Consider the following 25,147-nt stretch of genomic DNA (forward strand, 5'->3'; position numbering starts at 1 on the left):
TATGTCGCATTGGATAAAAGCATCTGCCAAATGACTAATTGTAATTGTAATTAACTGCTCGCCACAATTGTCATTTCAGCTGACAAAATCAACCGCCACTAGCCAGACATGAGAAGCTGCTTCTGTCCACCTCAGTCTGAAACCAAGACGCATTGTTTCAAAATGTGTGTTAACTGCCTGCGTTAGCACTGTAAACTGCATGTGCACCATGTGTGCACAGAAATCTTGACAATTAACTTTAACTGAGGTGGGTGGGGCTCAGGGAGAGGTCATTCTGTACATTTGTGTTGAAGACAGTTTGGGTACTTAGCATGCTGTGCTTCGAGTAGTAGTCATTTTAGAAAAACTCACAAAAAACATCACTCCATCATTCCATCACAAAATTTTGTCTTTTGTGGATTATTTGCAATAGATGTGTTTCATAAAACTCTCAACCAGCTTCTCAGCTAAGAGTTCAATGTAACTTCCAAATGACGGAACAGGAATTTAAACTATCTCTCTTGAGGATCAGCCAAAGTGCATCAGTAGTTCATCAAGCATGCAGCAGGGAGAGGCTGTGCTACAGTAGCACCATTTATATGTAATCCTCTGTTGATTAGCATGTAGCTCTACTGTATATCTCAGCTAGCCAGCTCCTCTTGTTGCCCCCAGAGTCTTAATCCTTCCTCCGCCTGTTGTGTTTCTGCTCCACTAGGGACCAATCGCGCCAATTCCACTCATTGAGCTTGATAATTAGTGACAATTGTAAAAGTAATTTACAAACTCAAGCAATGCCATTGAGCAAATGGTGCCAATTAACTAGAGATGCTAATGTGGGCAGAAATGCGGAAAAGCAGCATCCAACCTCCATTACAGTGAGAGAAGAAGGGCCAGGAAGCTGTCCTCTGAGTGTCAGGGAGAATTGTCCAGGGAGGACAGGGGAGGCGATGCACATTGTTGGACTGGGCTTGTCACCATGCTGCAGATTAATCCCACAACACCAGAAGAGTACAAGTATCGTGACCAGGGCAACAACATTTCAATTTACATTTGAAGCAATGAGCTGATGCCCTTATTAAGAGTAACTCCACTCCAACAGTAGAACATATATCATGAGCATTTCAAACTTTTTGGAAATAATACACCTGTCTTGTCAGCTGAAATTAAAAGGCTATGTGCACCAGAGAAGGGCATCATTATTGAAGTGGACTGAGTTGCTGGACATCACCACAAATTGTTGCTGGTGTGACATGTGTTTAGTGGTTGAAAATCTTCACCACAAGCAGGAGCTTATCAGCTGAAATGTTAAATCAAGGAACCACAGCGGGCCTTGCATATAGAGTAGCTGGTTCTAAGTCCAGTGAGATGATTTATAGTGTGGAAATGTGCTTTTTTTTTTTTTATCATGAAATAATTAATACCTGCAGCCTGCAGGTTCCTTCCTTTAATTAATCAAGTAAAATAGCCTGGAAACGAAAAATAAGAATCGTTTTGCTTCAAGGATCATAGTTTGACCATTTTAGGTGTTTTAAGTCTCCAGTAGGAGGTCATGACCTGAAGTATATTTTCAAACCCCTGCTTTGCAATATGAAGTTAAACAAACTGTTAAAACCACACTTTTAACATGATTTTGACATAGGGTTAGGGTAGCAACATGCTTTATGTTAACCAAATTGTCTTTTTAGCCACACATGACTCATGTTGTTTCTGTTGGTTGGTCTGTCGACTACTTTGCACTCAGCACCTATATGAGGTTAGCATTTGTAGTTTTGAGAGAAACCTCTCGACAACCATTGAATTAATTATTATGATATTTGGTAGAGACATTCATTGAATTATAATAATATTGGTGATTCCTTAACCTTTTTAGCGCCATCATTAGGTCAATATTTTCATTTCTTCGCTGCTTTGGTTTAGACCGTAAAACTGATTTTCACATCAGCTGTACCTTGTCTCTAAACTCAAGTGAGATGATTAACATGGTAAAAATAACACCTGCAAAAGATCACGCTTGCATTGTCTATGCATGATGATGTTAGCATTACAGCCTCACAAAACTGCTATCATGTCTGCAGACTCTTAGTTTTGTTCAATGCCACTTGGGGCCACATATTCAGCAGTTTTCAAGCTCTGTGCATTGTGGCTTTAAGGATTGTTTTTACTTCCTCTGGTTTTCTTGTTTTAAAAATTCATATAAACTTTTTTCACATGCATCCACATCCACACTTTCCCACCTGAGAGTTGAGCAGTAGAACTACGACTTCTTTTTCTCCCTCTTAATATTCCCTCTCTCTACCCCAAATTTCCATTTTCTGCTTGGGATTTAAACTAACAACCGTTCATTGCTGCACTACCCTGTGTAACTTCTCTGAGTTTCAGGATACCCCTCTCTTTATTCCATTAATCCAGAGATCTGCTGGCAAATGGGGGCATGTATGGTTGATGATGTGGACAGATTAAATTTTGGTCTGTTTGTGTCTTAGCAAAATAATGTCTGGAAGAGGCTCGTTATTTGAAGTCAAGGCCCCGCTGTCTCATTATGATTAGTGTAATTGTTTCTTGGTTCAATGCTTCCAGCTTTCCCAGACCTGAAAAAGAATCAGTAATGTGACTAATCCATTGTAAGCAGGAGGTTGATAGTACACTTTGCCCTTTGTAGAAACCTCTCCTTTCCTCTCCTCTCCTCTTCTCTCCTCTCCTCCTTCCCTTCATCTCCCCCCTTCTCTGGAATTACAAACAGGAGGTGTATTCCCATTCTGTCAGTCACAGCTCTGCCTCCTAGGCCTCAGCCTCTATCAGTGTAAACAGAAGAGGGGAAGCAGTGTTTTCTCCTGTCTAAAAACCTCCTTTTGGTGTCTCTTTGATCCCAAGTGCCGGAATAGTAATTGCTATCACTTATGAAACAAAATGACAAGCGGTGCCAACAGCTTAGTAATGCAAATACAAAAGGAGTGAGAAGAGAGAGTGGTGGGCATAGAGAGGTTTATGAAGAAGAGTTGATTCAATTAACTTGGGCTGTGTGGAGGTCCTGAGCTTGCAGATGATGCTTTTGCTTGATTTTAGACCATAAGATTATTTATGTGTGAGAGAGAAATATTTTCATCTTTATACATATATTCTTTTAAAGTGGTAATCCACAGGACCTGTGTTTTTTTTCTCTTTTTTGGTGCTGAGTAGTCATTGCTGTTTTTTCTGCACAATTTCTAAGTAGAGCCATAGACAACTCAATGCTTTCAATGCAAGCTGCCTTTTTTTTATCATGTCATGTCATACATAAATAATGACAGGTGGTAATTAGTAAGTGGTTGACTTGAAACAGTCTTAGTTTGGTTTGTTTGTTAACCAAAACTACTTGGTTATGTTTAGGAAAAGATTACATTAGCATTAGCACATTAGTTACATATGTAAGACAATGTCAACGTGACATTGGCCTTATGTAAGTAAAATAGTCCACACTGAATTTTGGTTTCACAGGGGATAGGAACTGCTCTCTCCTGTCTGACAGTACTGTGTTTGATCCACCATCCACCATCCACCTTATCCCTACGAAGATTCTGTCGCTCTTTATAGTACATCACCTGCAAAATCTACTGCATATCATGGTGTATATGCTGTTGTATACTCACATGTACTACATTTTAGTGCTCATAGTTAAATTTGGCTTTTCTGTTTTGTCAATCTTTCACAATTGCAATTAACCAAGAGTCAAGCATGGCACTGAGCCTGTGAAAAAAAAAAAAAATGTCCATATTATAAGAAATCCTTCCAGGAGAGCAGAGAACCAGCCCTACCGGGAGCTGGAGTCTGGCCTTTCTGGCTTACATAAAGTGGACACAGCCAAAGCAGCCATGGCTGGATGCTACAGCATGCAGAAAGAGAGAAATGGAGGAACTGGATGACTCCTCTTCTATCTTTAAAGCTGTGGTAGTGGATAAGCCTCTGGTGTTATTCACAGGCTCCTTCTGACATCTTCTGTTGATGTTTATTTAAATGGCGCTCAGATCTGTGTGGAAATCGTCCCGTTGCGAATGCCCAGCAGGACACAAAACAGCTGGGCTCTGGAAGGGAAACACAGAAAGAAAGAGAAATAGATATACTTCTGAAAGTACAGAGGGAACTTGAGGGTTTTATGTAAAGGAAGGGATTTGTGTGAAATATATTTTGTGTAATGAGACACCCCAATTCTGCTCTTTGAAAAAGTGTTACCTGAAGCTGGAAAATAAAAATCTCTCCTCTTGCCTGTCCCTCATGGAGCTGGCTGTTCTCGGCTAACGCTGAGCGTATCCTCCATTTCACAAAAACACCCCAGCTCAGTATTTTTTCAGATTTAGTTGTCAGGCTGGTCATCAGGAGAGGTGTCATTTCAGGGTTCCTGCTGGGAGATTGCTCTTTCTTTGAGGACATTGTGACATAGTACGTTAATAATGTAGCCTTCCTTTCATAGCACTCACAAACACGGGCATCGACCCTATTGGCCATCAAGAGAAATGTCCATTCACCGAATAAGCTGCTGCTTTCTGCTGCATTTGTTGGTGTTTTTCTCCAGACTCTGTGTTTCCTCCGCGTGGAAGGTGTTGGACAGCCATTTTGCTCTTGCGACATGGGAATACTGTTTTCTCAGTGTGATGAGCATCATTTGACAGTCCCCTGCCTTAGCATCCTCAGTGTCTAAGCCCATTTACAGCCAGCTCATTCACTTTATTGCCATTCGCTGATGGCAGCACTTTGAAGTGTTTGCTAAGGGAGGGTGGGGGTGGTGTGGGGGCAGGGGAAGTTTAATTGGCTGCATTAGTTGGTTTGCTTCTCTTCTTCTTTCTTGGTGCCCCCCAGCCACAGTGAGCCAGATTAGGCGTCCTACATTTTAGTTTAGCTTTTTTCCCCATCTTGATTCAGTGCTACCAGTCTTCCTCATGTCGTGTTTTTGGTTTCTTTGAAGGATCCCAGTTCATACCAGCTGCTCATAAAATGAGTTTTGGTTGTTTGATTGGGATAAAACATCAGACAATGAGATGAGCTCAGGTCCACAGTTCTCTGTGTTTACATTGACAAGGATGTGTTCACATGGACTACAGGGAAAGTTAAATTTAGCAACTTTATCCCTATGTACATGACACTGATTGACAGCCTGCTGTGGGTAATGATGTGTTCCGTTTCACAACATGTCGCCCACAGCAGTCGCCCTCGGAGAAGTTTTGATGTTTGTTTTGTTTGAAATGCCTATACGCTCTTGTACATCCAGTGTGACATCTCCTGCAGTATGTTTAGGCTGGATGAAGCGTTCATGTGGAGAAAGACAGACGAATCATTCATTTTAAGGGCTTGAAAGTTTTTGAGAATAAGCTGTTGATCTATCCCAGAACTATTTTTTTATTTATTTTCTCACTGCTTCAGTTTCTGTGCTGAAGCCTAGCATGAGATGTGATTTGTAAATGAAATACATTAATTACTGTAAAACTCTTTATGGTGCTGTAACAGACATGTTTTAGAAAGGATTATATTTAATCAATATAGTGGAAATAAGCATTGACCCTCTTCAGTGAAAAGAAACAAAATCACCAAATTTGATATATGTATAAGGTGTAGCATTTTCTTTCCATTTATTTTTGACCCCACTTGTAAAAACACTTAATTTAATACTTAACCCAGTGCTCTAAATTGCACATTGTCACACTTACTCACATGTACTCCTTATGGTGCTGGAAAGTCCCATTTAACAACAAACAGAATACTTGCTCCTTTTACCAGCTATGTTTTATATTTGAGGCATTATGTAATATGGAACTCGAACCAAAAGAACCCCTGAAGAAGGGTCCTTTCTCAGGATGCAGCAGCACAGTGTTCAGGTTCAAATGAAGGAAGGCTGATATTACAGCTAACCTTGGCTATGCGCCCTGCATGGCTGCCCCTGTAAGCCATCAGTCTGCAGGGAGTCTGACTGAAATATTAAAGAGCTTGTCTGCTCACTCGCTACAGCACCTCACCACGGAGTGACCAGAGAGTATGGCACAGCATATGTCATAGGTACAGTAGATATGTAATGGATGGACGGCAAAGTGAAACAAGAGCAGAAGATTGTTTTCATTTTGATTGACATGCGCATTACTATCGGTTCTTTGATAGGTCCATCTGTCCGTCCTACACTATGTTTGACAGGACAGACGGGATCTAACATCTTTGAGAAGTTGTCAGAGCATGAACTATTTTATCTCTCATAACAACAATCACAGGGTAAACAGTAGAAGTACGCTTTGCATATTAGTATATGTGCTACCGGAGTAACACATACGCTTTGCATATTAAATAGCAATCCACTAGAAATGTACACTTGCACGTATGCCTGTTTTTGACTGGGCAATGCAGCGTCTTGTCAAATGATGTCACACTGTGATGCAGCAAAAGTTCAGTGTGGTTCAGCTTTGTGTCTGATGACCCAGCTTTGTTTTGCCAGAGTCCCCCTGCGTTGGCACCCCTGCTGCGCTGCCAGACAGGCTCCCTTCAAATGAATGAGAGGGCTGAATTTTTTGTTTCATGCAGGGCTACTGTTGGTCACTTTTGAATTCATCCATTTTTTACCAAGATGAAGATTTGACTGCCCTTACACAACCTAAAAAAAGTCTAATAACACTTCAGTTGCTAAAAGTGGACAGTGTATTGATGAGGCAGCTGGTTGTAATGTCTTTCAGTCAGTCAGTTGTTAATTATGCAATGAATTGATACACAGTTATTTGCATTTTTTTCTATTTGTGCACAAGTTCATACACCAAGCTGTCAGGCCAGGCCCTGCATGGCTGTATCACACTCCTAACAACGGATATAGAACAGAGTAGAGATGGTGCCCAGGATGTATGTATTAGCCAGGGGAGTGTGAAGGTTGATTAACATTCATATGTCTTGCTTAGATAGATGTAATTAGACTGACACACACACACACACATACACACACTCTTTCCTGCCTCCTCCTTCTTCCTCTCTCCCTCCTCCACCTCCCGGGCTAACAAATCTGTTTGGTGGAGGGAGGCAGTTGTGAAAGAAGTGAGGCAGGAATAAAGACCCTTGGGGCTAGAAACAAGAAAGAGGAAAAGAAAGAGGCAGAGACAGAAAGACACAACCGAGAGAAATAAAATCTTTTTAAAACTGCTTTTAAGTTGTGATGAAACAGCAGCTGTTGGAGTAAAACATGCTAATAGAGGAATTGAGGTTTTGATCAATTGCTGTCACTGTCATTCTGGAGCCATTTTATTTCTTCCCATTATTATTGCTAGTATTTTGACACACTTTGGCGACATGTTCAAAATCCTGACAACAAAGGCCACAGAATTGAAATAAAATAATCGGGGAAACTGTAGAGAGAAAACAAAGGAAAGTGAGTGAATGAGAGAGAAGGAAGGAGAGAGCTACAACAGAAAAAAGGGGAGAACACTGGCACCTGATTGATTGATATCCCCCAGTGGGTCAGTCATTAAACTGTGTGTGTGTGTGTGTGTGTGTGTGTGTGTGTGTGTGTGTGTGTGTGTGTGGCTAAGACTGAATGAATGCTAAGGAAATGAGACTTGAATGCGCCAAAGTGCAGAAAACATTGTTAAGAATGACCTTAATGTGCTGCCTCCAATTAATTTTAAACCCACATAGAGTGCTTGCCTCTGTTACCTTAACCAGCTTAGAACCAGCACTGGTGCATTCTGAACTACCGCTGTCTCATTCACTTCAACAGTACAACAGGGTCTAATGCTCCTCTCCTGGGACTGTACCTTTTAAGCGGCTGTGGCTCAGGAGGTAGAGCGGTCGTCCACCGATCCGGAGGTTGGTGGTTCGATCCCTGGCCGCAACAGTTCACATACTGAAGTATCCTTGGGCAAGATACTGAACCCGGTGTGTGAATTCATATGTATGTCGGTTTGGATAAAAGCGTCTGCCACTACGGTCCAGACTGAAGTACCTCAACAATTATGACATGGATTTTCATGGAATTGTCTACTTATATTCATGGCTCACAAAAGATGAACTCTAAGGACTTTGGTGATCCCCTAATATTTCCTCTAGTGCAACCATGAGGTTCACATTTGTGGTTTTCAATCAAATGTTTTGACAGTGATTACACAGATTGCCTTGAAAATTGGTACAGATATATGTGGTTCCCTCAGGATGATTTGTAGCAATACTGACTTTTCATCAAGCATCATAAGTTCAAAATAATACTTTGTTTTTTGTAGAACTAATAACATTCCCATCAGCCTCAGCTGTACTGTAGAAAATGTTAGCATGTTAATACACTAAAATAAGATGGTGAACATGGTCAACATTATACCTACTAAACAATAGCATGTTTGCATTTTCACTGTGAATCTCATCTACCACATTGAGGTCAGTCCATCACTATGGTCTGGGATGAAATATCCTGACAACTATTGGGCGTATTGCCAGGAAATCTTATATAGACCCTCATGGTTCCCAAAGGATAATGCCTGCTGACTTTATCAATCACCTGTTTTTCTTCTAGCACCACCATGAACTTGACAGCTTGGCTTTTGAGTAAAAGGGCTTGATTACTGTTGGTTTGATTACCATGAAATTTTAGTACAAATAGTCAAGGTCTTCAGCAAATGAATCCTAGTGCTAAACTAACATGCAGAACAAGTATACATTACTCTAAAGATTAGCATGTTAGCATTGTCATTGTGAGCATGTTAGCTTACTTATGTAAGCATGTCGCTCAAAGCCCCAGTGGCACTAGAATGTCTGTGGACTCTTAAGGCGGACTCAGACTACAGGAGTTTTGGCACAATTTATTCCCTATTCACCCCTCCTGATCTGGTCTTGGACCTTGGTCGGTACCCATGTGCAGCCCAGATTATCTGCGAGGGGTTTAGAGATCAAGTCTTCAACCACCAAACTGCTCACTGTCTTTGGGGCTGCCCCGAACATCTTTCATATGTACACATTAAAATCCGGATGATTATGTCAGCACTCGCGAAGAGGGACCATAATAGCCAATGAGAGACACAAGTTTACGAGCTCCGGAGGAACTGACGGTGGAGCCGTCAGCACTTGAGGCTAATGTTGGCTATCATACTACTGTTGACAGATATTAAAACTGACACAACCCGTATTGACCACGTCTCCCTAACCTTTTTCCCTTCCCAACTCGTTTAACCCTCTGCCTTTTTTTTTCTCACTGTAAAGCATTACTACAACAAGTTGTTTACATCTGCTTCCCCATGAGATCATGTGAAATTACTTGTAGTATGTGAATTGAATTGAGATTAGAAAGATGAACAATTGTGAAGTTTCATGTGTGTGATGCAACCCAATTTCAAAATCAGTTAGGATTTTGAGACTCTGTAGTCAGAGCCCGCCTCAGTCTCATTTTCCTGTGGCAGCAATGTACATATGGTAAGAGTTGTACTGTTCCTCACGTACAATCAGAGCTTTGCAGAGAAATTGGTTTGGCTTTTTGTGTTTTCAGCTACCTTTTTAGGTACTCAGCTACACACTGTTCATGTTCCACGTGCAGACTGTGAAAACATTTTTTTCTCTTGGGAGCACAGTGAAGTAGCTGTCTGTCTAGCTACCGAGCCGGTTATAAATATTTATAGATTAGGAATCATTCAGCTTCAGTCCTTTGAACTGATTCAGTTTGGTAATATATGTCTGTTAAGCAGACGCCGAAAACAAATTTTCACCACATTTTATCACAATGAAGAAATCCTAATCCGCCTCTCTGACTAGTAATTTACCCCCCTCGTCACCTCTAGCACACTTGTTGCGCCCCAGTAGGATGATGGGACACATTAGCATGCAGAGGCTTCATCCGCAGCACTGATGTGCACAATCATCAAGCCGTTTTGTGTGCTGCAGTGGCCGAATGTGGCTCTCTGTGATTTACGTGCAAGCCATGCCAGATGCTCGACGTTAGGGAATCATTTCATATTCTAATGCCACGATAAGAAATATAGCCATGGAGTGTGTGGATGTTGCTGTGCATGTGTTTGTACTATATGTGTGTATGCATGCGCTGTTGCCTTTACTGCAGAGTTTATCATGCAAACTAGTTTCTGTAACAATGCCACCACAAGCATTTCATTTGGCCCTTTCTGATTACATTTCCGTGAGAGAAGAATGAAACCCCAAACAGAGTGGAGACTGGTATGGATCTGAATACATTCTCAGATCACTGTGTATTTTGTTTTCAATTTGTGTTTGGGCGCATAACAGGTAATAAAACATAGGTCCTGGTTTTGGTAAAGATCCTAACTCTGTCATAGTCATAAATCAAGGAACAGACCCAGGACAGCCCGACTGTTGGATGATGTCATTTCCCATCACTTTTCAGACTTGTGTAAAATTGCTTCGTCTGTCTTCAGGGAGCTTACAGGGTAATGTGCTGTCAAAGATATAAAAGCTGATAGGGCACTGAGGGAACGGAGTTAGAATAACAATCTCAGTGTTTTGTTTTATTATCATTCTGAGCATCAAGACCACAGCAACACAAACTGTAATTGGTTCAGTCCTGTGTCATTGCAGATAATGTTCAGCATGGTGTAGACGCTTGATTTCAGAGGACGCACAAGTGGCTTCAGATGCAATGACTGATAGGTTTACAGCAGATTTCAAATGCATGTTTATTTCTGTCTTGACTCGGCCGTCCTTCCCCTCAGTGTTCAGCATTGTTTATACCACAATAAAGAGAGAGCACATTGAGCTGTGTGGGACAACTATAAATTGTCAATAGCCTACATCGCAGAGGAGAATAAACATTAGCTGTCCAAGTGCTCAGTATTTGCCACCATTGGTCACCATCAACTGGGGAGGAAACAACACACAGTCCAGGGGTGTATAACTGTACAGAGGCCACTATTTGGATACCGTGCAAAATGGGGTCAGTGTGCGTTTGCCCCGGGTCTGCACGTCTGTCACATGTTCACCATGCTCATCTGTGAGTGGAAGGTTGAGTGAGCAGGTTGAGGCCATTTGTCAGAAGAGCTATTTACATGTCTTCTTCAGTGTAGAGCTGTCATTTGAGCTTTGCACATAACCTCAAGGCATCTTCAATTGATAGTGGCATTTGGCAATTAGCTGGCCTTTTTATAGCACTAACACTGTACTTGCTGTGTGGGTTTGCATATTTGCTGCTCCAAAGCTAGTGGTCGCAACGTCAGATGGTTTTCAATAATCATGGGAGGTGGTTTATTTTAGCATCAACAATTCTTGAGATTTAAGTTCAAGGTTCTTGTTTGGAAGCCAGTGTTTATCAATATGAGTGAATTAGCCTCGTGTACAGTCACAGCACTGAATAGCAAAATACTGTCTTTGATAGATTTATCAATAAAGCAATGACTATGACAAGTGGTTGCAAATCCATTGTTTTCACATCAGAAGCAAGATGTCCGCCTTGATTTCACTGTTTTCGACCCTTCCCACGTATGGATTTAATTTGTTCCAAATCCATCGTGAACTAGAAGTGGGGCCTTGCCTCAGTGAGTTATCCTTCCTGTGTTCTCCTGTTCATTTTACATGTCCTCGAGTTAATTCCAGTCCTAATTAACTACCTTTGAAAGGAATCTGTGCGATAATTACCACAAGGAGGTGGAACGGAAGCAATCACACTCTGCACAATTTATTCCCCACCACAGGGAAAACCCTACAGAGTCACCCACTGCCTTTTTTTTTTTTTTTTTTTTTTTTTTGTCCTGAGAATCACCTTCAGCACTCACTTTGCAGCAGAGAAACAAAAGGTGGCTCTACTGACAAACACCCCTGTTGGTTTTTTGTCTGGTGTCATATATTTGCACAAATAATTCCTATAATAAAAACACAGTGAAAACAGAATTGAGAGATGGAATAAATAAATTGCGTCGGTGAGACCAGAAAACCCAGAGCCTGTTGTAAAAAATAGCCCATGCAGAAGAGAGTGAGGAGGAAGAATGATGAATGGGCATACTGATAACATTTATTGTCACCAATGAGGAGAATAACGCATAAATGAGGACACACAGTATCACTGATGCAAAGCACCCAGAACCAGGGCTGGCCAGTGTGGTGCGGTTCCATAGACACAGCACCAGAAGTTTCAAAGGCAGTTCCAGTCCAACCTGTGGCACCTACAGACAAAAAAGCAACAGCAGTGATGTTCTACATTGCGTTAGTCCAAATCAGTACTTTCCCTACCACATCTCTGGCACTCAACTCTGGGGTTATTGGTTCCCTCTGAAGATGTAAATATTTTTTTGCCAAAAGGAGTAACTTGTTAATTTGTTGGGGACTATTTTCAGTTATGGATTAATACACTCTTACTTCACAAGTGAGTATTTAGAGGCACAGGACAACGTATGGGATTGATTCAAAATAAACTATAGTGCGTGTTCATAGTAGGGAAGGAGGATGCCAACCAGTGCTACAGCTGATGTGTTTTTATTTATTTTGACAACAACAGAAGTCTATGGCACAAAAACATTAAGAACGCTTTCATTGTTGGTTTTGGTCTTTTCGTGGAATTTCCTGGATGATAAGAAAAATGTGCAATATCACCTAATTTGGCTTTTAAACAAGCAGGTGCTGACATGCTAATGTGTGAGAGCTACAGGCAAGGAAAGTAATGGCTTCTTTGATTTAGATGCTTTTGCCACTTGCAAACAGTGCTTTTCCATTTATGTTGTTGCTGTTTGTGGTGTGTGTGTGTGTGTGTGTGTGTGTGTGTGTGTGTGTTTGTGTGTGTGTGTGTTTCAGGTTTTAAGATTTTACATTTAAACCTGTAAAAATGATTGGAACATATTTTCTGTTAAATAATCTAGTATAGTCTAGTAGAGTATGGAGTATTTGACCAAATGCATCTTCAGCCCAGAGTAGGAATTCTTTGTGTACAACCGCAGCGACCTTCACCAATAAGATAGATAGGGCAGCGGCTGCATGTGACATGAGAGGCAAAACCCAGGACAAAAGAAGATCCACGCAGCACCCTCTGTTCTACTCACTGCTCCGCGTACACTTATAACTGAAGGTGACTCAAGGAAGCGCATCAACATTTTTATCATCTCAGATTGTCTGTCATCTGGATTATGAAGGCAGGACAATAAGAGTGAGAAAATTTACCCAAAACAATAAAAGTGACAGGAGCAAAAATAGGAGGTGAACATGCCACCCCCCATCCCCAGTGGAAATTATGCCCTTGTCATTTTGTTTATTGCAGGCATGAGAGGGTCTTAACCAGATTTTATTGTTCAGATGTAGAAAAAAAATGATACCGGTCAAGATCTGACAGGGCTTAATGCTACGTATGTTTCATAGATATTTAAAAGGAGAAATAAATGATTTATACAGCCTTGTAAAATCTTTGGCCTTTGGGATTTTCAGCCACAAGATTAATTGTACTTGTAGAGGTTAGTGTGACACATGACACAGCACATATACACACATGCTAACAAACAAACAAGGAAAAGGGAAAGGCAAAGTGCAGCAGTGGCACTTTATTTCCTTCCTGGTGAAAGTGTTAAATTTACAGCTGCTTTCTTTGCCTGTGGGTGACGACATAAAATGTCATCTGATAAATTCAAGATGCTATAACTTCATAGTCATAGGTGCAGGTTAGCATGTCTGCATTTACCAAACGGCCTCCCTTTTACCAAACAGGTGAATGTGACAGTGAGTTAGTGAGTTTCTGTGAGGCCACAAAGTGCCTCTTATCCAATTACAGCAAAATGTGTGAATAGTTTGTAATCTGAATGAAATAAATTCTGTAGTCATGAGTTAGAGTTCGTGTGGGATTAGAGGTGTTTCAAGAAAAAAGGGTTGTCTGTCACACTTTTTTCAAAGTATTGTTAAAAAGGTTTTGGGTTTAATTCAGTGTGATTATGCAAGGTACAAGAGAACAAAGCCTCGAGATAAAAGCCGGCTTGTGTCTGAAAGGTGGCGGGTTCAAAGGTTTGCATGCTCTTTAATTCATCACTGAGGCCTGCTCCACAGATGGACCTGCTGGCCCAGCACTTGTACAGTTGCTTAATGAACGAGTCCATTTTAAAACCCAGGAGGGGATGGCGGCAATGTCTCTGCTCCTGTAGGGTAAATTAGATTGACTTCTAAACTCAGAGAAACAGATGATGCAAATGTCACACTTGATCAATTGATTTGACTGAATTAGCTAATGCACCTGCGGACTGCACCTTACATAAACATAAAACATTTGCTGCACCAGGATTGCACAAGGTTAGGTGAAAGAACATTGAATAATACCGACTGGACTGACGTGCCTCTTGAAAACAATAGGGGAATTTAAGCAGGACTGACATATTACTTACAGAAAACTAAACGGATGTTTGCTGGAGATTTTTATTGGCTGGCAAAGTGTATAAAGATGTGAGCAAAGAGATTTAACTAAACCTCGAACAGCAGCAAGACACAGCGATCTCAGACTTTTCTAGAAGGAATCCCTGGTTAAACTGGTGTGTGTTTCTCTGAATATGTTAGATGAATGATTTTTTTGCCGATGATGGCGTGTCCTTTGATGATCGGTTGTACTCTTGCCATTTTGCTTGCTGTGGGAAGGGGCTTTAAGTTGGGGGTGCTGTAGCGGGAGGTGCATTCAGTGAAGCCAGAAGAACAACAAATGCCAGCCTTAGTCCCATTGCACAAAGAGGACAAGAACATATCCAAATATGCACGCTATTTTAGCCCAAATTTGCACAGTGAACAACATAGGCAACACATTTTTGTAATAAGACTATCAGTGTGATAATACTGTTTAATGATAGTGTGAAACGTATGTTGTGAACACAGCTCGGCTCTCCAGTCTTTATTAGGAGTTTCAGCTTGATTAGCGACAAGAGTGCACCTTTCTCCTAGTCAAATGGTGGGAACCATAGCGGGACCACAAAACCAGGATCTCAGTCTGTCAGGCTTCTCTGGTCGTGAGTCACAGTACTAACATTAGCCAGTCGTCCTGCTGAAGTGCAGTTACTTTATGGGCGCTCAGGTGTTTTATTTGACTAGCAAAGAGGAAACACACTTCAAGATTGCACGCATAACATTCTTCCTGACAGGCCATCTTCATTCTGTTGTGTATGTTAGTCACAGTGTGGAGGCTATGTGCAGCAAATGGATTATAGGACCAATCAAAAGGCCAGTTATGTTCTGTGCAACATTACAAACACTTTTCCGTTTTAAAATGATTTCAGCTACCCTGCAGGTACAGTTGTGCTTACTACAAAATATCACAATAACACTCTTTAACGTGATATTTTCGCCCCTATAATCATAATGTAAATATTTGACACTGGCACATCCCTACATGAAAGTGGTATCAATCTTCTCATATAGATATTGCTGCAAACGCGAATAATACCCAAGATGCTGAACTATTTCTTTAATATGACAGCAGCCTGCTTTACATCATGAAGCTGATAGTGCCAGACATGTTGTAGGGTTGAGATGGCTACAAATGAATTGACTTTAGCATCTATATATAATAAGCTGATTTAATGTTAGATGTAGATTTCACATATTTATTATCACACATTTCATAGGACAAGACGTATAACTTCAGGACTAGAAAAATTAGAACTGTTGTGAAAAGGATAAGACATGAAAAGAAATGAAAAATAGCCGAAAGTCAGCTCATTTCATTTTCCAGGTCTCCTGAATAAATCAAAGTTGGTTTAATAGAGAGGAACTTTACTCTCAGATAGACTTTTCAGGGAAAATGTCCAGTGCTGAATTCCATTCTGTGCACAGGAAACGTCTCAGATGATAAAAACCCTCTCACAGGCTAGTGGGCCTTTTCATCACTCAGGTAACATAAATACAATTTTTAGGATGTTCTGAAGTCAAGAAGTCCAATTTCCCCTTCACTCATCAGAAAACCTTCATCTCCCAAAGAATCAAGCTGGAGGTTTTTGTGTAGTTTTGAGTGCTGCGGTTTGGAGGTTCCCTGAGGCCACATTGATCTGGCTCTGCACTCTGATCAGATGGGGTTTCATTCCATTTCATGTTGTATTAAAAAGCACAAAGAAATCATCCTTTTGAGGTATCTTTTCTCATTTTTTAAAGACTTTTATTCATCTTACTCATCATGACTTTCCATGTAATGATTTTGTTTCAAGTGTAGCGATATTTGACGCAGTATACTGCACATGTATCTGACTGCCTGTGCTGTGTAGCAGAGGGTCAGAGGCATCAGCAGGGATTCAGAGCTGTAGCGTGCCACTCGTCCCCAGTGGTTGGGTAGGCAGTCGCCCAGTGAAGGCCCGGGCTCTGCTGTGCACATCCTTCCAATAAAACAGGTGCTCAGGTATGAAAGCCCTGCGTAAGAGCAAATGTTGTAAATAAATTCCTACTCACGTGTCACCCCCCCCACACACACAACCGCAGCTCAGGGTCTATAATTTGATATGACTGGGTCTTCATTACTATTTACTGTGTTGTCAAGGTGAGCGAGACACTCAGCTTTGTGGGTAAACAGATTCACTGTCACAGCTCCACTGCATCAGCCACTGGTGGCTGTTGACTTTATATCCACTTGCTGTTTCCCATCCCTCGCTCCCCCGTTCTTTCCTCCCTCCCCTCTGAAGATTGCATTTGTCGAGTTGTTTTTCACGCAAGGTGATAGAACAGGAAAGTGAATCACATCAGCTGACAGTAACTCATGTTGGGGCTTTTTTTTTTTTTTTTCAAAGGAAAGGAAAAGAAATTATTGCTGGTTGATAGGAATTTGTTGTATGACACTCTAAATTCAACCAGCAGAGAACTACTAACATATAGGAGTATTTTGATGTGGTAACTAATGTTGTTTACTGGAACCCGAAAGAAGGGATGAAAGGATGTTTTAATGAATCTATGAATAAACTAATGGCTATTTCATTATTGATTGATCTGCAAATTACTTATTTTTGATTAAGCAATTAATTGTTTTTATGTAAATTATGTACAAACAGTTGCCCAGAACTGATTGGTTGACTATCATACATGAACAACAACAGCAGCAACAACAACAAAAAAAGCATCAAATAATAACATTTGACAGGCTGGAACCAGAGAAAATTAGGCATTTTTGCTTGAAAATTTACTGGAACGATTAGTCAACTCTCAAAATAGCTGCAGGTTAATTTTCTGTCAAGCTTTAAAACAAACAAAATAATGTTTTCGTACATGTGACAAATGTGACTTGGGATTTTGACATCACTTGCTGTGGTTAATGTGGAGAAAACTCTTGTAAATCTAACCTTGAAACGGTTTTAGTTACTTCATTTGCATATATTACATTAATTTGAGTTATTATCTGTAACTACACATCTTTTCAGACTCACATTAATAACTGCAAATACGCTAACTTATTTTCATTGGCCTGTGGCTGAAACCTGCCACAAACCAGCCAACAGTTGCCCATAAGTCATCTGATTAAGATGACACATGGACTGTTCATTAAGGTCCCCTCCAGACTTGTTTTAAGACATACAAAATACTGATGAATGTGAAAACAAGCCTCTAGAGTCAAACCCTATACATACATCATTCTGCACAGTGAAGCTTAAACATCCAAGTGAAATCACAATAATAAAAACACATTTTAAGAGTAGGTGGAGTTGAACTGCATGCTTTCCATGCATGATACCTCAGGTAGGCGTGTTACATTTCAGTATGTTCTCCTATGTAACAATGAGACTGACCAACAGACTTAAACGTCAGATAAGTAACATTTACATTGTCAAATAACTCACCTTCCCTCTCTCTCCTTCCAGGTCCAGTAGCTGTGATCAGTGGTGAGGAAGACTCTGCCAGCCCTCTTCATCATGTCAACCATGGGATTATTACCCCCTGTACTCTGGATGCGGGTCCTGATGCGGTCGTCATAGGGATGACTCGTATTCCTGTGGTGGAGAATCCTCAGTACTTTAGACATGGACACAACTGCAACAAGCCAGCCACCTGTAAGTCCCTGTAAAGTTTGTGTATTAGCGCTCGTCCACCACGGTGATGCATCCCTCTTTGCTACGGGGAACCATTAGACACCACTGTTAGACTCTGTGACACATGATTTGACTTTCTTTTATGGAGATACAAAGGCACCCATAAACCACTGCTGTTCAAGCATGAGGCAAAGTGAAACTGTTAGGCACTTAAGAAACTCTAAAGAATATAATGCACTGCAAAGAAAAGACCAGCATGTGGTCAGAGAGCCAGATAGCAAGCATCACGTCCTCTCGAGGCTCATTTCGACCGTTGCATTTCCATTGTAATTTGCTGTGCGCTGGGACCCTCGGGGCAATTGTCTAATTTAGTGTCATCCACAGAGTCAGTGTGATCATATGGTGTTAGCATCTGGTGGCGTCGTTCCAGGCGCTTCGTATAGGATCTGTTTAGACAAAAGCAGCCTTCTGAATTGGTGTTCAGACAGCCCCTCTCCACCTCACTCACTCACTCTCCCTTGGGACTCATGTTCCAGGTTGGGGGAAAGACAAGACCACTTTAAGGCCTAATTACTCACAATTACATTAACTGCTCAAGAGAATGAGCAGAAAACAAGTGTGCCAGCAGCCAGCCACAGCCTGGCGCCTGCTGCTTCCCTTCCAGATGATACAGTCAAACCAGCCGGATTCAGTCAGGGAAAAGACTCTCCTCCTGTGTGAATGGCAGCACATGGGACCGGGCTATCCTGGTCCCTTTTGGTTTAGATCTGCATTGTTACAGCTTGGCTTGCTCTCAAAATGGCTGTGGTCAGGCTAACAGAAGTTGACTTCTGAGTGGGAGCCAATGAGAGGGAAGGAAATCCCATTTAGAGGTGATAAATAAATAAATGACGGGTCTTATGTATTATGAATTACATGAATTGTTAATGACCAGCCAGTGACTGATTTATAACGTCTCATGCCTTGCACAGGAGATCTGATTGCGAGCTAATGAATAAATGACAGTGGGCGCAAATGAAACTTTCTCCCGATTACCGTGCACCTGGAATTGAAAGTTAGACTGTGGATGTGCATGATGGCAGCTTTGACGTAGACTTTACAGACTCTTCTGCCTCTCTGCAGGCTGCATCCCTTGTCTTTTTTTAGATTTAGTTGTATGTGCGTGCATTAAAACGGAAACTGTAGGAAATGAACCCTGAATTCATCACAGGGTCTTAATGGGCACTGCTTTCTGCCATCAGCTGGAAAAACAAAATGGCTCCAAACTGCCTCCGCTGATCATTCACTGAATACGAATGTTTTCTTTACCCTCAGGGTACACAAGGAAAGGAAATGTGTATCCATGTGTACATCTACAGTATGTGTGTAGGTGTATGACAGTGAAAACAAGTCTCTGCATGTATGTGGATGTAGGCGTGCTTTCCTCCACCTCCTCTATGGTTTGATATGTGACTTCAGTCAGGGGTCCCTTGAGTCCCCATTGTCCTCGCTCAGCCTGGTCGTCCTGCAGCTTCACGTGTCAACCAAAGAGCTCAGATACGGCATGGCTGCTTTATTGATGCTCGGCCGCCAAACTATTATGTATTCATTCATTTACTTGAAAGCTTCTTGTCCAGGAGAACAGCTTGCTGCCAGCGTATCACACACACATGCATGCACACACACACACCTCTCTCTAGTTCTGTCCAGCAGTAGTGACACTAGGACACATAAATTTGAACACACCCACACTTACCTACGTCCATCAGGAGTCCACTAATGTGGTGTCTGCTTCCACCACCAGTTCTCTGGGTAATTTATAGTGTTCCCCACTGTGCATTTTGAAATCAGCTCCAACAATAACAGTAGAGTGGAGGAGGAGGAGGAGGAGGAACAGTTTGTTGCCGCTCTCTGCCATGCTGGCTTCTGTTAAAACAGCTGCATGTGATGGGAAATTGCCTGCTGCAGAGCTCACACCAGTAGTTCCAGTGTGCCTTACCAGATGCATTATTCATGAGTGTTTGATCTTCAAGTCAATCCTGGCAAAAATATATACTATTGTGCCATCAGTTTAATAGTTCTAGAGGAAGGACTGAGCACACAGTAGCTTGACTGTCAGGAAAACAGTGGAAGTGCTGCTGTCATTCCTCACTGCAGGAAAAAACATGAACAAATAAAATAAATATCATCCAATTGTAGTTGCCCTCTAGTTGAACCTGTGCACATGCAGTTGTAAACAGCTCGAAAGATTGGGGGCATTGCAAGAAAAGTGGAAGCGCAGTTGCTGCTCTGATGCCAATTTAAAAACATGAAGTGCTGTCATGCAATTGGTTCATCTTCTAGATGAACCGGTGGCCTGGACTTTCGCTGCAGTAAACAGGCGAGCCGTGACTGATTAGGACGTTCGTTGAGATCAGCTTTTTTTTTTTTTTTCAGGCCAAGCTGAAAAGGGCCAATCCTGGGGAAATGTAGCGGCATTAGGGAGATAAGGGCAGAAAAGGCAAAGGACAATTCTTTAGCCTAATGACAGATTCATATCTAGCCGGATCCGCTGTCTCCCAGCAAGTGGCTTTGTTTTATCACTCAGCTTGCTATTTTAATTACGGATTTGTCACATCCCGCTGGCCAAATTTAGACAATAGCTTTTGATGTTGGAGTATAACGCGTAGCCTTTCATTATATCCATGTTATTAGGGATATCACACGTGGGCACAGCTCGGACAAATCCCCACTCTGTCCCCTCTGCTTTTGGTGTAACAGAGACATAATTATGCTCAAGGTGATGTTTTTGAAGATTAAAATGTTACCAGCAGAGACAAGGAGTGAGTAATTTGGCAGCTTGAAAACTCAGCAAATGAATGGAAATGCAGAGAAGATTGACTGAAAGGCAGTTTTCGTGTTCCAAGGCTGTGATTCCTTGAATTATAGTTTGAAGCAGAACAGCCCCACAGGCTAGCCAGTTGTGAATTCAAACAACCTGCTTTAATTTGTAACTAAAGAAGTCCAAGATGAGTTCCTTTCAGCTCAGCGCAGAAAGGAGCCAAATGGAAACTTTGTGGTAGAAAGAGCTCTTAAAAGATGCTTGTTGATGCCAGGTGCAGTCCCGTGAAAACTATATCCAGATAGACCAAAATCCCATTAAAACTCACTGAAGATCCAATCAGAGAAGCCTCCAGACGTGATGACAGGCACAGTAAAGATCAAATGCAGCTGCCTTTTTCAATCCATGTACAACCACACAGACAAAACAGTAGGCAATGGAAATGAAAGTAAATTGAAGAGTAAATTAAAAATGCTTCAGCAAACACATTTAAATGGTTTACAAAACTTTTGCAAACTAAAGAGGTGACAAGAAGCTGCATCGAAGCCAGAGTCAATTAAGATATTAAAGTATTTCTCCACATTTCTTGTTTCCTGCCACTGTAAACTAAGACTAAGTGCCTGTCATCATGTAACTGGCCATTTTCTGCTAAATCTGGGAGCAGGCGGTGTGTGCAAAAATGTGACGAATTCTGTTTTAGCATTAACACTGGACCAGCGTTCTCATGTGTGTTGACAGGTCAACACTGTAATGAGTAGTTCCTTCCATCACTCAATGAAACAAACCCTGAATATTTAATATAATATTTAATAAAATTTTGCCAAAGCACACTTACATAAATGTATTTTCTGCTTTTATAGACATTTTGTACTCTGTCTGTGGGGACGATAGCTCAAGGTGGATAGTGTGCCTCTCCTCTAATATGTCAGATATTGCTATTTTATTTTGCTGGATTTATGAAGTACCTCCCCTGAGCAGCAAATGCAAAGTACTTACTGCTTAAGTGTACTTACTGCTTTAGTACGTACTGCTTTAACTTTAATCCAGCAGTTACACTGAGGGTGAGCTTAGGGAGAAGCCATTGTCAAAAGGAAGTCAATCACAATTTTATCTCTCTATGTAAGTGTTGTGTAAGGTGCCACACAAGCGTTCAATATTAGATTAATAAATACAAAATAAATGCCCATTCAATCAAATTGTAGGAAATATTTAAATAAACTGGTTGTAAATTCTGAAATAATTTTAGAAAACTCTTATTTTGAAATGGCATTTCATTACTCTTACTTTCATTCAATAGACTTCTGTTGGAGTTCTTTTTGATTTAATGATAGAAATGTTTATTTCATAATGACACTGTTTTCATACTGTAAATTGTCACCAATCACCGCCTCAGCCAATCACATGGCCCCTGCCTCTGTGAGCTAGACCAGCAACAATGCCAATGTTAGTCTGAGTCAACCAACAGCTTCTGCTGTAAATGACCACAGCACACAGACACTAACATAACTAACTATTTAGCTTAACAAGGTTGCATATGCTAAGCTCTGACTCATCTGTAGCTAGGCTGCCCTGCTCGAGTTTATTACTCAGCATCAAAGTGAAGAGCCAGTTTGAACTGGTTGATGTGAGTTACCTCTGCAGCGCTGGGTTTCTAAAGATGTCCCTCCAACAAAGACACACAGCTGATGAGCAAAAAGACAATCTAAACCAGCTGGTGGGGAGTGAAGAGGTCAGCATGTTTCAACAGAGGTGTTTTTCAAACGCTTGAACAGTGTCCAAAAATTCTGTAACTTTCCAAAACCAACAATCCAGCATCAACTTCACACAGCGATTCCAGATGTGTGTATTTGAGAACGTAGGCAGACTTTCATCCTCTGAAGAAGCAGAGTGACCTTGCAGGATGACCCTGATGAAAACCACAAGCTGAAACTGAACTGATGTTGGACTGACAATAAAGATGTTCCTTACACTACAGCACAAGTCTTGTTGGAGGTTTGACCTATTCAGGGTTTGGACTTCTCCCCTCAGTCCTCTTTTTTCATTCTTTATGTATCTATTTTAATTATTTTTGAACAAAAACAGAGACATGGGATTGGCTGAAAGGTGATGGGGTCAGCATTGTTTACAACTCCACTGTCCTACATGGGACTTTATGAAATGACATGTGTCATTATGAGATACAGTGTCATTCAAATAAGTGACATTTTGAAATGAAATTTGAAATATTAGTAAATAACAATAACCATATTGAAATAAAAATGAAGCCCAATCAAGCCTTGTTACTACAAAAATGACAATGATGAAATAACATCATTTTTAACATTTATTTTTATTTCATAATGCATTTATATACTTGACAAAGTTAAATTTTATGGTTATTTATCTCATAATGCTTATGTATTTCTCTGAACTTCTACCATGGGCCTGGCCTGCTCTTTGTTTCCAGAAATCTCTGAACAAGACTTAAGTTACGTGCAATCAAGATGATTGGTGATGCATGTTCATTGTTACAGCTTAGCCAGGCACAGGTGCTTATTCACACAAGCCACAGTGTTCACCAAGGCTGGGCAGGAGTGACAGAAACACGGGCCGGCAGTCAGCCAGCTGCAGCAGGTTAGGTGGAGGTACCTACTGAGAGTCAACAGTAATGCTGGTGTTCATGTCGCAGTTGCCCAATGATGCCAACAGACACAGAGGCCCTGTGCTACAGTGAATTTAATGGCAGAGAGCTGTTTGCATGCTATTAGCTGCTGGATGAGTACCTCTCACCTAACTATTAAGATCCTGTGGCACTCTTTATAGACAAGTTAAACTAGAAGTACATTTCAGTGATCTCATTAAAAAGACTTTCTTTTTGATTTCCTTTTAAGTGTCAGAGACAAAATCTCAGAGGGGAGTGGGAAAAAAATGATATGAGTGGTTTTTAATATCGATAAATTCCTCTTTGAATCCTTTGTGTTTGTAGCATGAATCACAAAAATGTGTGGCTGATAAGCAGTCATAAACATTCATGAGATACTTGGAGTTTTAATACGTTGTAATTTAACGTCATAGTGGTAATGTTTTATGAGTGCCGACCTAATGTGGCAGTCTTGTAAAAATGTCCCCAAGAAGAAATTGTGTGAGTGAATTATAATTCCTGACAAGTGGCTGAATGTAGATCAGAGCTGAGATCGGGAGGATGTCCTCAGTATTTTTGATACTCAATGTTAAAGCATCCACCCTGCAAAAGACATGTTGTCAATAACCAGAAGACATGCATTGATTGACCCACCACACACAAACAGGAAAGCTGTCAGGCACAAAAATACTCTCACACACCTGAGAGGCACAAACACACACACACGAATGCACAAAGTTGGCAGGTAGTTGGAGAAAACACACCCTCAAAATGTATACACAGACACACACTGAAACTGGGGAAACTTGGCAGGTATTTGTGGTGAAACGCGCGCACACACATACACACACACACACACACACACACACACACACACACACACACACACACACACCTCGACAGACATAGGTACAGAACAAAGCCCTCCAAACATCTGTGCTCCCCCAGCAGCCTGACCTGACGAGCTGAGTAAATCTTGGTGCTGCGTTGTCTCTCGGCCTCCAGGGAGAATGTTTGCTGGCATCGAGGCCTCAGGTGAGCCAGGACAAATGAACGATGCTGAGCTGCGGGATGGAGATTTAATCTCAGGGCTTTTCAGCGTGCCACTCTGGGTAAATAGGCTGCAGGATGCAGCCTGAGTCTGCCTGCAGAGGAAACTGAAGGTTAAAGTAACTTGTCCTCTCCACTGTTGCCACGCTCCATAATAGCTGCTTCATTCCCATCAGTGGGAAGGAATGAGGTGGCCAGTGAGTATTTAGCAGCTGAATACAACAAACCTAGATGGAATATTTACATCCAGGAAATAAGGAAGGGGGGGCAACTGGTACAAATGGAGAATTAAACAGTTTTTCGATGTTGTGGCTTTAGTAGCGGACACTGTGATATTTTCTGGAGAAAGACCCATTTTTGTATTTAAGTTGCAGGAGTGGAGGAAAGAAACAATGACAGCAGTCACAAAGGATTTGGGATAATTTAGTTTTGTTTTAAAGGGGAACTCCTCTGATTTTACACATCAAAGTGTATGTTTACAGGTCTTGGAGAGTACTACTGCACATGTCGAAAAAGGTGCATAAAAGGTGTTGTGCAAACTCCAATACACTGACTCAAGTGATGTCACTGAAGTCAGCGTGGATTGGGAAAAAGTGAACAATCTTCTTGTAATCCTGACCAAGCTATGACCATTTCAAAACAAACACAAAGTTAGGCTTGCTGTAGAGTTGCAACGAGGCTGAAGTAGGAAGAAGGTTTTGACAAGGAAGAAGAATACCTGCAACAAAACAGATGACATCTCTGCTTCTGCTGCACTGATTTTGCTCCTGATGGGTTTTAAGTGCCCATTGTGAGTCCGACAGTGTG

General features: G+C 41.3%; 1 protein-coding gene across 4 annotated transcripts in view; it reads left to right on the forward strand.

Moving 5' to 3' along the window:
• The window catches only part of ntrk3b (neurotrophic tyrosine kinase, receptor, type 3b), a 182,023-nt gene that overhangs the window by 121,309 nt on the left and 35,567 nt on the right, over window positions 1–25,147 (forward strand). For all 4 annotated transcript variants that reach the window (XM_076742373.1, XM_076742463.1, XM_076742552.1 and 1 more), the window contains one exon: window positions 17,703–17,891. In XM_076742373.1, coding sequence (XP_076598488.1) covers window positions 17,703–17,891 — 189 coding nt within the window. The remainder of the gene's footprint in view (window positions 1–17,702; window positions 17,892–25,147) is intronic.

This window comes from Chaetodon auriga, chromosome 1 (genome assembly GCF_051107435.1).
Source record: "Chaetodon auriga isolate fChaAug3 chromosome 1, fChaAug3.hap1, whole genome shotgun sequence".
In the NCBI taxonomy this organism is placed as follows: domain Eukaryota; kingdom Metazoa; phylum Chordata; class Actinopteri; order Chaetodontiformes; family Chaetodontidae; genus Chaetodon; species Chaetodon auriga.